General features: G+C 38.4%; 1 protein-coding gene across 3 annotated transcripts in view; it reads left to right on the top strand.

The window, feature by feature from the left end:
- PTPN2 (protein tyrosine phosphatase non-receptor type 2) overlaps nt 1-11,214 on the top strand; it is a 58,808-nt gene extending 47,594 nt beyond the window's left edge. For 2 of the 3 annotated variants that reach the window (XM_067548167.1, XM_067548159.1), the window contains exons 8-10: nt 2,427-2,620; nt 6,144-6,347; nt 10,852-11,214. In XM_067548167.1, coding sequence (XP_067404268.1) covers nt 2,427-2,620; nt 6,144-6,347; nt 10,852-10,873 — 420 coding nt within the window. In that variant the 3' untranslated portion in view covers nt 10,874-11,214. The remainder of the gene's footprint in view (nt 1-2,426; nt 2,621-6,143; nt 6,348-10,851) is intronic. The other variant, XM_067548175.1, reaches the window with a different exon arrangement.
- The last annotated feature ends 2,579 nt before the right edge of the window (nt 11,215-13,793 follow it).

Below are 13,793 nucleotides of genomic sequence, written 5' to 3'. Positions count from 1 at the left end.
CCCACCTAGCAGCCACATCAGCCTTCCATCAGTCACTGGAGAAAGGATTGCGGTTTTCCTGTCTGATGTCAGTTCAGTTCCTGAAGGGGGTGGGAGACTCAATCTGTAGGCCCGTGACCCGGGCCTCCCTGGGATCTCGACCTGATCCTTTCCCAGCCCACGCCCCCCCCTTCCCCCCTTGGAACCCACAGCATCATGCCCTCTACTCCAGCCTTCCGGGAAGGTGGCCTTTCTGGGAGGTTTACCTCAGCAAGGAAGGTCTCCAGGATCAGGGCTCTGACCTTGGAGCTCCCCCCCTCATACAGTAGTCTATAAAATAAGGTTCAGTTGAGACCACACCAGACCTTCCGGCCCAAAGTAGTTTCCCAGTTTCATTATGACCAACATATATTCTCCCTATGTTTTCCCCGAACCACACGGTTCGGAGGAGAAGAGAAGACAGCACTCATTAAAAACGTGAGAGGGGCCCTGGCTTCTACATCAGATGTACGAGGCCATTCCGGAGAGCGATGCAGCTCTTCGTTGCAGCAGCCACCGAATGAAAGGTTCACCAGTCTCCACCCGGTGCATTTTCCTTGTGAATAACTTCCTGGATCACATTCGGCCGCAAGCAGGTGAAGGTGCCGCTTCCAGATGACACAGCTCACCCAACAGAGCTCAAGCTCCATCTACAGCCTTCCTAGAGGAAGTGCCAGGGCAGGGTATCTGCAGAGCTGCTGCCAGACTGGCGGTACATACCTTCACATCCTACCATGCCTCTGTCCAACGGGCGCAGGAAGACGCAGGCTTCAGCAGAGCTGGGCTGCAGGCATCTTGTTACCCAAATAACAAATATTACAGGATCTTATTAGGGGATAAGGCAACAAGCCACGTTTATTGTGAACACAGAAACTTGGTAAATAGTATTAAAGAAAAGAAAAGTATCAACACTGTAATAACATTAATATTGTGCTTTACTTCGTGAAATAGCATTAATAATAATGTAAACACTAGGAAAACAGTATTAACATTATATCAATACTACAATTACAGAGACACATGTTTCAGTTGATGCTTTCATTCACACTCGCAGACTGACAGGCATACACAGACAGGGAGACAGACAAACATACATAGGGATCTTCCAGATGTCATAGTTAGCAGCCTCTTGGTGCTCATGATAGTCACTGGCCAGGTGACTAGAGGATGAGGAGCAAGGTTCTGCCGATGTGCATCAGTACTCCTGGCTGATGTGATGTTGTGGACCCGAACCTCCAGCCTTCATCTTCTTGTCCCATTTTATAGGGAAAGGACCCCATGTGAGTCTATGGGTTTTACATTGTCATGCTGCAACTGCATTCTTGGTGTGATTCTCAATCACCCACATTCTTGCAAGCCTGATCAGATTTTGTCCTTTGAAATGGGCTGGCTCCAAAGTTATCAGGGTGGGTTCCTTTTCAACCATTTGATCATCTTTGCTTCTTTCTTCTTCCCTCGAGCATTTTAGGTGAGGCTGGTGTTTTCTTCATGTCTGTTTCGATATCCCTTACTCAGACCAATTGTTTAATCACTCTTTTTGTCTACACCCAACTCAATTGCTCGGCCATTCACGCTTCAATCACTCAGGGCCAACTCCTAGCTGAAGAACTTGCATATTATTTTTAGAGCAAACCTTATTTCATTTTTGACAGTGTCTTTCACAATTAGATAGATACATTACATTGCACAGTGTGGCTTTTGTACTTAGAATAGGATTTTTACAAATATATTGGAAGCAGGTAAAATTAACAGATAAACTGGCCAGTGGACATAGTACAGACATTTACAAACCATCTTAAAATTATACAAAGTGCAGACAGACTTGAATTAACATTTAAAAGGGTAGAACAGTAAGAGTCATTTTGAGGTTTTAGCTTTTGATTCAGACTGATGTGCCTTTTGGTAGGAAGAGGGGGGGGTGTTGTGGCTCTGTTCTTACATATATTTCAAAAACAAGATTTTGGCCAACAATCTCACCGCTAACTCTGGCCCACCTCCAAGGTACTGCTTGTTAGTCAACTATAGTGGAGTGGACATGAGTAATCACTGGAAGAAGAAAACAAGGTTACTTACCAGTAACTGATGTTCTTCGAGATGTGTTGCTCATGTCCATTCCACAACCCACCCACCGCCAGAGTTGGCGGAAAGAAGGGACTGAGGGGGCGTAGGGCTGGCAGCACCTCATATACCATGGCATGTGCACGGGACTCCAGAGAGCGCCAGAGCTGGCCCAACGGGATCAGCGAAGGGGAAAAAAGTTCCGGTAGCCGTGCACGGAGGCTTGCACACACCTATAGTGGAATGGACATGAACAACACACCTCGAAGAACATCAGTTACTGGTAAGTAACCTTGTTTTTCACGATCTTGAGAAATGTTGTTCAGAAATGTGTTTTCTCACTCACTCAGGAACGGTGGAAGGAACTTTCTAAGGAGGACCAAGCACCACGTTCTGAGCAGTCTCCTCCACACCCAACCAAAGTAACTACGGAGAAGTACAATGGGAACAGAGTGGGCTTAGAAAAACAGGAGCAAATAGGAGAGAAAATAAATACTGAACAGTCCACTAAAGCCCAAGATGCTATGGATGGAAGCACTGTAAGGTAAGCAACATGGAAAATTATTTGGGACTTTTTTAAAAAAGTCCTCTGATCCTGGGGAAATTCTAATCCCAAATAATTTGTCTCTTGAGTATGGGGGCGAGGATGGGGTGTTTTTTCCCTTGATGGTCTTAGACATGATTTTATTTAATCTTTGATACCACTTTAGTTATTACTTATTCAGTACTTAATTTAAATGACGACTAAGCTTTAAGAAGAGAAGAGAAAAAAAACAAGATGGCTGGCAATGCAAAGGCTTAAAGCACAATGTTTAAAACGTCATTCTGCAAACACTCTGAAACAATTGAAAGGAATGAACTACCCATTTCATGTCACTGAGTTCCTAACTTTGGAGCTTACTGTCATTAAGGCTTCAAACTTTCAGATAATAAGATTGTCTAAGGCCTGGTCTCAATCTGAAACTTAGGTCAACCTAGCCACATCACTCTGGGCTGTGAAAAATTTCACATCCTATGAAGTAGTTAGGTCAACACTATGAATGCAAGTAGGTCACCACTGACCTAGCTACCACCTCTCAAGGGGGTGGATTTAATATGGCAATGAGAAAAAACCCTTCTGTCACTAAAGTAAAGGTATGTTTACACCATTTTTCTCATTGCCATAGTAAATCCACCCTTTGAGAGGCATAGCTGAGTTGATGGAAGGGATAGGTTGACCTAACTACTTCCCAGCCTTGAGTGATGTAGCTAGGTTGACCTAAGTTTTAGGTATAGGCTAGGCTTAAGTGTCTATGGTACAAGCACTACAGCAGTATAGCTGCAGCACTGTCGCTGTGCCATTGTGCTTGTAGCAACATACAAGTTAGACTTCTGCTGGATAACCGTGTTGATCGGGGTGTGAAAACGTGAGATTCCCTAACCAATGTGTCTGTGCTAGCAGAAGTTTCTAGTATAGATGCAGCTATATTGATGAAAATACATTTTCATCAGGATAGTTTGCTTCACTCATGGGGAGTGGTTTTACTATATCAATATAAAGGACAGTTTTGCCGGTATAGCTGCATCCACACCAGGAGTGCTTTGCTGGTAAAGTGCTCCTGGTGTAGACGTTGTCTTAAATGCACACTTGTACACCTAAACTGAGCAATTATCACAATCATATGCACAGATCAGATAACTGCTTAACTTGCAAAGGGCAGAAATAGTAATGGTCCTACTTCAAGTACCTGGCATCAGTTTTTCACCACAGTGGTAAATGCAATGCTAACTACTTTAAAAAAAAAGTTTATGGTCTGAGTTTCAGAAGTAGTAAGTACTAATAGGCCCAACTGTAGTCAGTGGGACTGTTGGTGTTCAGTACCTCTGGAAAACTAGACCCTCAGTTACTACAAGGACCATATTTTATCCTCAGTCTTTGTACCAACTTCCCATTGTTATCAGTATGAGGTTTACTATGGATTGAAGGTAAAAGTAGTATGTGGGCATGTCTTCACTGTAGTGTAATTAACTCAGGTGATCAAAACCTGGGGCTGAGCACCTTGGTTAGCCTATTCCTGGTGTGAGCAGCCACACAGCAAAGCTATACTTAAGTTACATCACTGTTTCTGCACTCGCCATTGTGTGGTGTTAGGACTTGTGGGATCATGTCCCATGATTCTTTGTGTTGCAATAAACTGAGTTGCTCTGATTCTTTTCCAGTGAGTTGTGGGAGAATATCTGTCTTTCTGGGCACACGGGGAATTGTGGGAGGACACTGGAGAATTATCAGCACTCAAATGATTTAGCCTGTGTCCTCATTGCAAATTGTGTGGGTTACCAGTCTGAGGGACAGCCTCACTTGGGTTTTAGCAGGCAGCCTTAGATGTCCCAGCCAGCCCAGATTGAAAGTATCACTAAATTCGTGAGAGGGTTTTGTTTGGGGACAGGAGAGGGGTTACAGGCAACAACCAAGAAAAAGCCTGAGTTACCTCTTCAGTGAAGATATCCTCAGTATGTGGGGTTGTTTTTTTTTTTGGTTTGTTTTTTTTTGTATATTATAATACAGTATATATTAACATACAAAATACAGAAAAACTTAAGCCACTGAGTGAAGCCATAGTTCTGTGTGGGAAGGGTGAAATATGATCATGCAGTTAAGATTGTCACGCATAGGCAAGAGGGGGCTATCATGCTGTCTGGAGTAGTTCACAGCTGAGAGTGCCAGTCTCAGGTCAGATTGTCAGAAAACAGGACAGATGCCTCAAACTGGTGATATATTCTATAATTAGATTTCACAAAGCTAGTAACAACTGTACAGTCCTGGACTGCTATATTAATCTTACCAGAGCCAGAGAGAGTCCCCCTTAGGCTCTCCAGCACATCTTGCCACTCAGACAAATTAGACTAAGTAATTAAAGGTTATTAAAACCAAAAATCACCTCATATTACTGGTTACTCCCAGCCCCAAAGGGCCAGTCACTTACTCCAGATCAATGGATACTCTGGATCTCAGACCAAAGACAACACTGTAGCCAATTTCTCTAGTAAACTAACTAAAGATATATTAGCTATGAGAAAGAAATGAATTATTGAGAGATCAAAGCAGGTAAAATGCATTACAGATGAATCAGAGTTCATAAGTCCAAATGGTGGTAGAGGTGTAGTAACCTGCTGGTTTTCCATAAGATTCTTAGGGTTACCCAAAACAGCTTTGGGGATCTGTTTTGTATGTAGAATGCCCCCTGAAAGTGTCCAGACAGCTCAGTCTGACACAGGATTGCTCTCAGGATTCATTTGTATAGCTGTCTTCCCTGGAAAGCAGTGTGGCATGTGTTCCCATCACAGCATGGGTCTGTAGATTTCCCATTTTGAACGTAATGACCCATGCCTTGAAGTTAGCATGCTTCTCATTTACAGTTCTAAGGCTTCAATCCCAGTTGTTGGGCAAATCAATTATAGAGACAATACATAATGCATTTAGTTAGAGGTTTATATAATGCAGTTGCCTGCCATTACATTATAGTAGGGATAGATAAGTGATAACAATACAAAGTACCATTCATTAATATTCATGAAGTTGTAACACCTGACTATACACACACTTTAATCTAGTGTTATTTAATTAAGTACAGGGAGATAGATAAATAATGTAAATTGTAATGCAATTAATATTCAACAGGTTACAGATAAATGAAGACAATACTTTGAACTATACCAACACATAAGTGAATTGGCCTGATTACATTACAATGCCTTTTTGACGCTCCTTTGTTTTCTATTAGCCTGTGAGTGAATTAGCCTGCTGGAGACCTGCTAGACAGTGTCACAGGAGCAGAATTAAAGTTGCAACCTAACTTCCTAATATTTGACTTGGCAACCTTAATAATGTTAAAACAGGGTAGGCATTTAATGAAACTTCAGGTAATTAGAGTAGCACAGAATAAAGAGCATTCCCTTCAAGATTCCCATGTTTGTTGGTTTAGTCATGAACTGCACAGATTGATTAACTGTTCTGTGGGTTGGGTTGAGGGGGATTTCTCCTAATATCTCTACTCCACAACAACTTACTTTTTAAAAATCTTTTTTAGTACTGTTCGGAAGCGGCTGCGAGAGGATAGAAAAGCTCAAACAGCACAGAAGGTGAACCAGATGAAACAGAAGCTAAGTGAGACTGAAAGAAAAAGAAAAAGGTGGTTATATTGGAAACCTATTCTCACTAAGATTGGGTTTGGTACAATCATTTTAGTTGGAGCTTATTCTTGCTGGAAACTGTATTATCAAGAACATTCCTTGTAAGTAAACACTTACTTTGCACTGTGAGCCTGTCTACAATAGCAGCTAATCTTGCTGCAAGTCAGTCACTAGGGAGTTTGACTTTCAGCAGCAAACTCCTTACACCTAAAGTTGGTGCAGTAGTTTAGACACAAACTAGATAAGTGATGTAAACTGATCACAGTCAACATCTCAGGACTTTCACAGCAGGTACTTCTGAAACCAAACAGCAAATTGATGCCCAGAATAAAGTTCATGTTTGTTAAATAAACAGGTACAAACTTTCTGTAATTGTATTTATATACTTTTTAAAATGGTATTCTGCTGAATCTAGTAGACAGACCTTGAGCCACAAAAATTTAACTATTGAGGCTGTTTGGGTTTTAATTTACATGCCTGACATAAGCAATAAACAGTGTGATATCATTTACATTATTAATGCAAAGAAGTTATCCTTAAATGTGTGTAATGTGTAATGTACTATTGACACAGGCATCAACATTTTATATTCTTATGACCCAGGATAAATCTATTTTATAACTGCATATTTAATCTTACTTTTTGTAGCTAATTGTACTTTTAAAAACTTAGTTTGTACAAATTTATTTGACCAAAAAAGAATTTTGATTTTGAAACTAAATGTAAAGCATAACTTGTGCGTTAAAGTAGTTAACAATACATCCATTCCCCATAGTTCAAGATTTTGAGACTTTGATATGAGCAGCTAGGGTTCTGATGAAGCACTTTTCAGTTTCTACTCTGTAAGCTGCATTCCTTTTATTTATTTATTTTTGTTTTTGCAGTTTCCTTATTTAAAAAAGATTGAAATTGCTTTTGGTTTTTTTTAATAAAGCTATTTACTAGCCCTAGACTTAGAGGCAAATTGTTAAACAGATTAATGGAAGTTGTATTCAGACATCAGGTACTGTCTGAAACCCTAATTTTGTTAAAGTTCTGACATTCCATTAAATGTGAAATGTGATATTTGTGTCTCTATCTTATTCATTTTTGAGTTTTATTCCTTGTAATAATAATAATAAATCTATTACTTACCAATAGTCAATGTAGAAGGCACATTGCAAGTAAACTGATTTAACTTCCTGAAAAACTTGTTTCAAACATAATTGAAAGTAATGGCTACAGACTATAGATGAATATTATGAGTTATTTGGTAAGATTAACTGTGTCCAAGTCTTAATTAAGAATTCCAGATCTATCTAAGTTACTTTAAGTTGCTTACCACCATAATAAACACAATAGTTAGTCACTTCATCAAGAATAGTAGATGAAGGAAGTATTTATTTGTCATAGGATCAGTTTGAGACAGTGGAGCACAAACTTTTTACTGTTTGTACAAAAAAGTGTATCTAATAACTTTTCCCAGCTCCATTGTTACCTTCTTTCCCTTAAAGGAACTTGTACAATGGAATCTGTATGTAGGTGTCCAAATCATTCTCATCCCAGGAGGAAGGCTGTGTGGCCTCGTCGATAGAGCACGAGATAGGGACTTGAATTCTATTCCCCGCTCTGTCGCTGTACTTTGCGTGACCTTGGCCAAATCACTGTACCTCTGTGCCTCAATTTCCCAATGTGTAAAATGGGGATCATGGCACTGTGACGACCTCAGTAAAGCACTTGAGAGGTTTCCAGCACCTGCAAGCTCAGGGGCAAGGGGTCAAACATGGGACCTAAACTGAGTTGCTGTTTTAATACACTGCAACTAGATGACTGAACAATATACACTTTGAGGATTCTCTCATTGATGTGCAATAGATTTACACAGGTAACTCCAGACTGTGTGAATAGAAGTTACGTGTATAATTGCTCTGGTGTTAGTAGAAGAATAAGACTTAAGGTGGTAGTCTTACAGCAACACCCCTTTGAACACTGTAAGACTGCCATTAAAACAAGATGGTAACTTGTACTGGAGCCAAAAGCAGAGCCAAAATTTAATAATTCCTTTGGCACAATATAGTAAATTGGTTACTGGTTGTAAGTAGGTATTTTTAAGGATAATACAACAGTGTGCAGTAATGCTAAATTCAAGATCTCAAGCAATAAGGGGGGGAGAGTGCAGATTTTGTTTAACTTTCAGCTATAGTAACTCTAATCAACCTCCATCATAAAAGAAGTGCACAAGTCTTTCCATCATAATCTTACTCCTCAGTCTGCCTCTATTCCTTTTGATTAAAACTCCAAGTATTGTAAAGTGTCTTACAAAAGTTGTTTTTTGTTTATAGGAAAATGTATATAGTGTAATGAAGTACTATTATAAAAGTGACATAAAATCTTGATGTACTTAAAGAAAAAGTTAAGAAAAAAATTTGAAAGATAGAAAATGCCTCTTTCTCTGAAATTGCAAGTCTTCATTTATATTCTGACTCAGCAGCAGGATTTTTCCAGGCCTTATCATCAGAGGGAACATCTTTATTTGAATTCTTTTTCCGGACTCCATCTAAAATCTGGCTCTTATGTTGCCCAGGCTCCCAGAAGACTTTCTTGCGCTCTTGGGAACGGTCATGTGCGCTCATGTTCTGTTCACTCCTTTTCACACCACGAAGTAGCATTTGTAAATTAATTTGGTAATTGTCTGTTACGTTTTAGTTGGCTTGGTTACAACATTGAAAACCAGGCTGTGAAGACATCTAACAATTTTAAGGACCACCCCAGTAGCAGGCAAATATATTTAGAACTCTGATTGGTCTGCTGCACTTAGGGGGTTTGGGAAAGAAGCTTAAAGAATTCAGTCTTATCACATTCCAGGAAGTAACTGGGTGAAATCCTTGTTCCATTAAAATCAATGGCAAAATGCCCAGTGACTTTAGTGGGGTTAGAATTTCCTCTTGTCTTTAGTTCATAGCATGTTACAGGAAATTGGTGGTTACAAAATCTAGGCCATGCAGTACTAGGTTGTTTCTATGGCACTTAAAAGTCTGGAGAGCACATGACGACAGTCTTCATTTCTCAGAGGTGAAATCTTGATTGGTGTGCTAGTTCTGAAATGCTGGTGAGCTTCTGATTCAAATCTTGACTGTGATCCTTTTCCCCTGTATGTATTGTTTTCCATAATCATTACATGTTACTGGAGCATAGCAGAACTTACTTTTTCTTAAGTAGATCACTTTAAAGCTGATGTTCAGATGATTAGCTTCATACAAATCTCATTCACCTTTTACAAATAAATCACCAACAGAAACATCTGAATCTCAATTATAAGTATCACATTCTAGTTTATAAGGATTATAAGTAGTCCTTACAAGTTTTCTATTCAATTACATTTTTCTGGCTTGCAACGGCACCCCTTAGTTTGGTGAGTGCCTATCCCTTTCAGATCTTTTCCCCAGTACCTGTTGAGCAGGAGTTATCTAATAGTAATAATTAAATACAGGTCTAAAGTAGAAGTGGAGAAATTACAGGTGTGTTTTAGGAAAACTTAATTTGCAAATGAAACCTACTTAAACAAACCTTTGGAATATTATTTTTTCCGTTTCATTAACTGATGTATTTTTATTTTAACACAATATTTTAAAACAAACAATATAGTACAAGTGGACATAAAAAAAAAAAAAAAGCGAGTGTATGTGATGGGGGTGGGTACAAAAGCCTGTATCATCTTGAAGTATAACAGAGGTGAACAAAATTACTTAGCACACCCCTCTTCATTTATTAGACTTAAATATCAGATTTTTGGATGACTGCTCAAGAATTTACTTCTGTAAATTTATTGAGGTAACTACCAAGGAAAATTCTCACTCTGGTCAAATGGCTTAAACTACAGGGTGGAATTTGGCAAAGTTTATAAGTGTGAGAGTCTTCCTAAATTTAATAGCTGTTTAAGAAAAAAAATTGGCTTCAGCTCAGTCTCACTCTTGTGTACTAAAAATAAATGTGTTCAAAATATTTCATCTGTCTGAGTCTTTATTTGCATTAAAAGGCCTGATATGTGGGGAAAATAAACCTTTTAAACATGCTATCCATTAACTTTTTTTAAAAAGTTACTGTGCTCTGGAAGAAATCAGCGTGGTTTGTGAATCTTCGTTCTTTTAATTTGTTCCTGGTCATAGAGACAAGGCTTTATTAAAAATAATTTTAGAATTCCCTAATCAGGACAAGAGACTTGGCATGTCACTTTGCTTTGAACTGTGACTTCTAAAACAGGACTGGCATTTAGATTTCTAAAAGCAGTTAGGCCCTGGTTTAGCAAAATACTCATGTAGTCCCACTGCAGTCAATAGGACTACTCACGTGTTTAAAGTTAGACACAGGCATTAGTGACCTGCCAGACTGGGGTCTTATCCTGCAGCATGCACTTGCCTTTTAATAATCTCTTTTTGAGAAAAGATTTGGCATTTCAAACAGTTTTACTACAGATAGTAATGGAATAATTAGTCTGAGGAACAGATGTGAAAAGTTGGAATACATTATCAGTTTGTGGGTTTACCTTTATGACTTCCAAGCCCTTAGTCTGCATTGATTTTTAGTCTTTACTGAATCGGTGACTTTGTTTTGCATTGTATGTCGTAGGCAGAGACTGACTGACACCTAAACCTCCAAGACTTGTGAATATTCTTCATCTATAAATTGCAAACTATTGACATGCAAAGCAAGATACGAACCCCTCTCCGGGAACAAAACTGAGGTCTGATAAATACCAAGAAGGCCTCTTAATTATCTGTTTACAACGTAAACTACATCCAGGGGATGAAGAACACCACCAGCATGCTACTTTGCAAAACAAAATAACTTGCTGTCTTCTGTGTTTTTTATAATGCCTGTATTAATTGTAGAAAGATGTAAAAGAAATAAACTAGAAAATACTTTGTATTGTACTGCCATTTTTATTGTATTTTTATACATTTGGCAGCATTAAATATTTTTTTAAATTGACACCATTCTGTTGTGTGCGCATTATGTTAGGGAAAAGCTATTAATCAGTATTTCAAGAAAATTGGGGTTTATTGTAAAGCTTTCTATTTTCCAAAGGGAAAACTACAAATTTGATGCTGAGTATTGTGGTAGCCTCAACTAGGAACCCTGTTTTTTACATCTTGTTTTGTAAAATTCCAGTCATACTGAAAACAAAGATATTTGATTAAATACTTGGTTCAGTAACTTTCCATTTTTTTTCTAATCTTATGCATAAAATACCCTGCATAATTCAGTGCAAGAAAACTGCTATACAATATGGTTGAATTTCCTTAAATTTGTCTATTTAAAATCTCAAACATCTATTTCCCACAAGTGTAACTGTTGCACTATGCACTTACAGCCAATGGAAGCTTCAATGGGCTTTGATTTATGCCTTTAATATTCTATGTATATTGCTGAATTTACACCTTAACATTTGTGCGTATGGGTAAAGTTAATTACTGTAGGGAACAAAACTTTGAATTTCATATAACAAATTCACAGGTGGCGTGCAAGATAAGTATTAAAGTTCAAAGGAACCTCCACAAAAATTAGTGTAATGGTTTACTTCAGAGTAACATGCATACTGAAGACCTGAACCGTGTAAGTCAAAGTAGGCACTTCTCTACCTTACACTTTATAGTTGCTTTCCCTGATATTATTGTGTGGCTGGAAGAGGATGTAAGTTAATCAATTTAACTGACTCCTCAAACCCATGTACTGATCTTGATTGTTTTAACACTAATCCCAAGGCCCCGTGTGTTCTCTGGCAAACTGCACCTGAATTCTGAAGCAAGGTCCAGGGAGTCTGCTGCCCTCAGGACATAGGTGAGGCTGCCACAAATCTTAAAAATTGAGGGTTTTGTTGAATTAAAAAGGAAAGCCTACAAATCAGTGCATCCTTTTGTTAATTATTTTGATACTCAATTTTGTGCTTGCCCCACTTTCAGCAGACTTCTATATTGACAATATCCAACTGCATTGTGGAAGCAGTCGAGGTGAGGAGTTGAGTTGGATCTTATCAGATGAGTATTTTGAGGAAAACACATCTAGGTGGAAGTTTGTTGAAATGAGCATTAGAGAAATAGTTAATGTGACCTGTTCCCTACAAAAGTTTGTTCTATTTATAATGCAGTGATCCTTCAGGAGGAAAAGCGCTGTTGATACATTTAGGTATATTGTATTCTAAAATGTAAACTTATGAAAATGGGGACTATAAAGCAGCATGATTAAATATACTTTCACAATTTTTAATTTGACCTCATTTCAGTAAACCAACATGTGACAAATTGGAAACAACACAGACCCGTCCAAGAGCTTTCCAGTAATACCAAGTTTGACAGGCCCAGCATCTTCTCTAATGATTTTAATTACACTTCTAGCCTTTTCTCTGAGCTGCATTATCTTTCTGGATGCCATTACTTGTGACTCACTGCTTAGTTCAGAGCAACTGTATTATCATTATGAATAAGATGCCATTTCAGAATCCTTCCAGAGCAGCCCTAGTTAATGCTCACATACTTTGTTTTTGAATGGATAGCATTTCCTTATGTTAAGCTCTGAGGCATCCCACTTATGAAACATCATTTCTCTGTAGACTGATTTCCAGATATCTTAAATCTGAAAAAAGTGCACTAGCTTAAACCTTCAGACATTAATGTAAAAATCTCACATTATTTGTAAAGGCATCAATTGTTTAAACACTGCAGCTGTCATAGTAAATGAAACCAATAATTTTCCACTTCTCAAGGCTAATAGCACTTTTCTTTCATGCTTCTATTACTCTACATATAGATAAACTTAGAGCATCGTACATATAGTACCTGCTATTTGGAACTAATTTATTCACCTTAACACTATCTGAACTCAGTTCAAACAGCCATAGGCTGAAATATTTTCTCCAGTGTCTGACTATTAGCTATGGTGGTGGGGAACTCATCCTGCATGGGTTGCTGGCTGCAACTGAGTAAAAGCTGCAAAACATGAACAAAGATTTGTTAGGATTCTAAATAGTTTGGGGTTTTTTTGTTTTTGTTTTTTTTTGGGGGGGTGGGGGTGGAGAGCTCAGTTAATATCCTTTGTAAATTTGCACTTTTCAGCACAATGGGGACTAACTGGTATCACAGGATTACTATAATACTAATATAAATATTAAAGAATCTGTTTCCTATAGTGTAAACCATAATTTACCTCTGATACTTGTTTAAATTGTAATCTTAAAACTAATATTCCTGGAGAATTAAAAAACCGATTTCACTGGCTACTTCCATAATGGTTTGATGATGTCCACAGATGTATAGACCTTCCCAGTACAATAATTGTTTTTTATAATTTGAATTATTCTTTAGCCCTGTAACTAATCAAACTTCTAAACTGAAGATGGGCAAAGCCAATCACTCTCTTAATGCCGTAACTTAATTTTTTCTTTAAATTTTAGGTATTTCCCTGGTAGCAGTCAGTGAACTAGCTGTTGTCTTCAAAGTTAAAACTGTCTAGCTGGATAATCCTTGGTCTCTCTGCAGGCTGTGGGATGGGGTGGAGTGTATGTTGTTCCCTTG

The sequence above is a fragment of the Emydura macquarii genome, unplaced genomic scaffold, assembly GCF_026122565.2.
Source record: "Emydura macquarii macquarii isolate MOO-44397 ecotype Brisbane River unplaced genomic scaffold, CSIRO-AGI_Emac_v2 contig_212, whole genome shotgun sequence".
Taxonomy (NCBI): Eukaryota; Metazoa; Chordata; order Testudines; family Chelidae; genus Emydura; species Emydura macquarii.
This window is presented reverse-complemented; position numbering and strand designations above follow the sequence as displayed.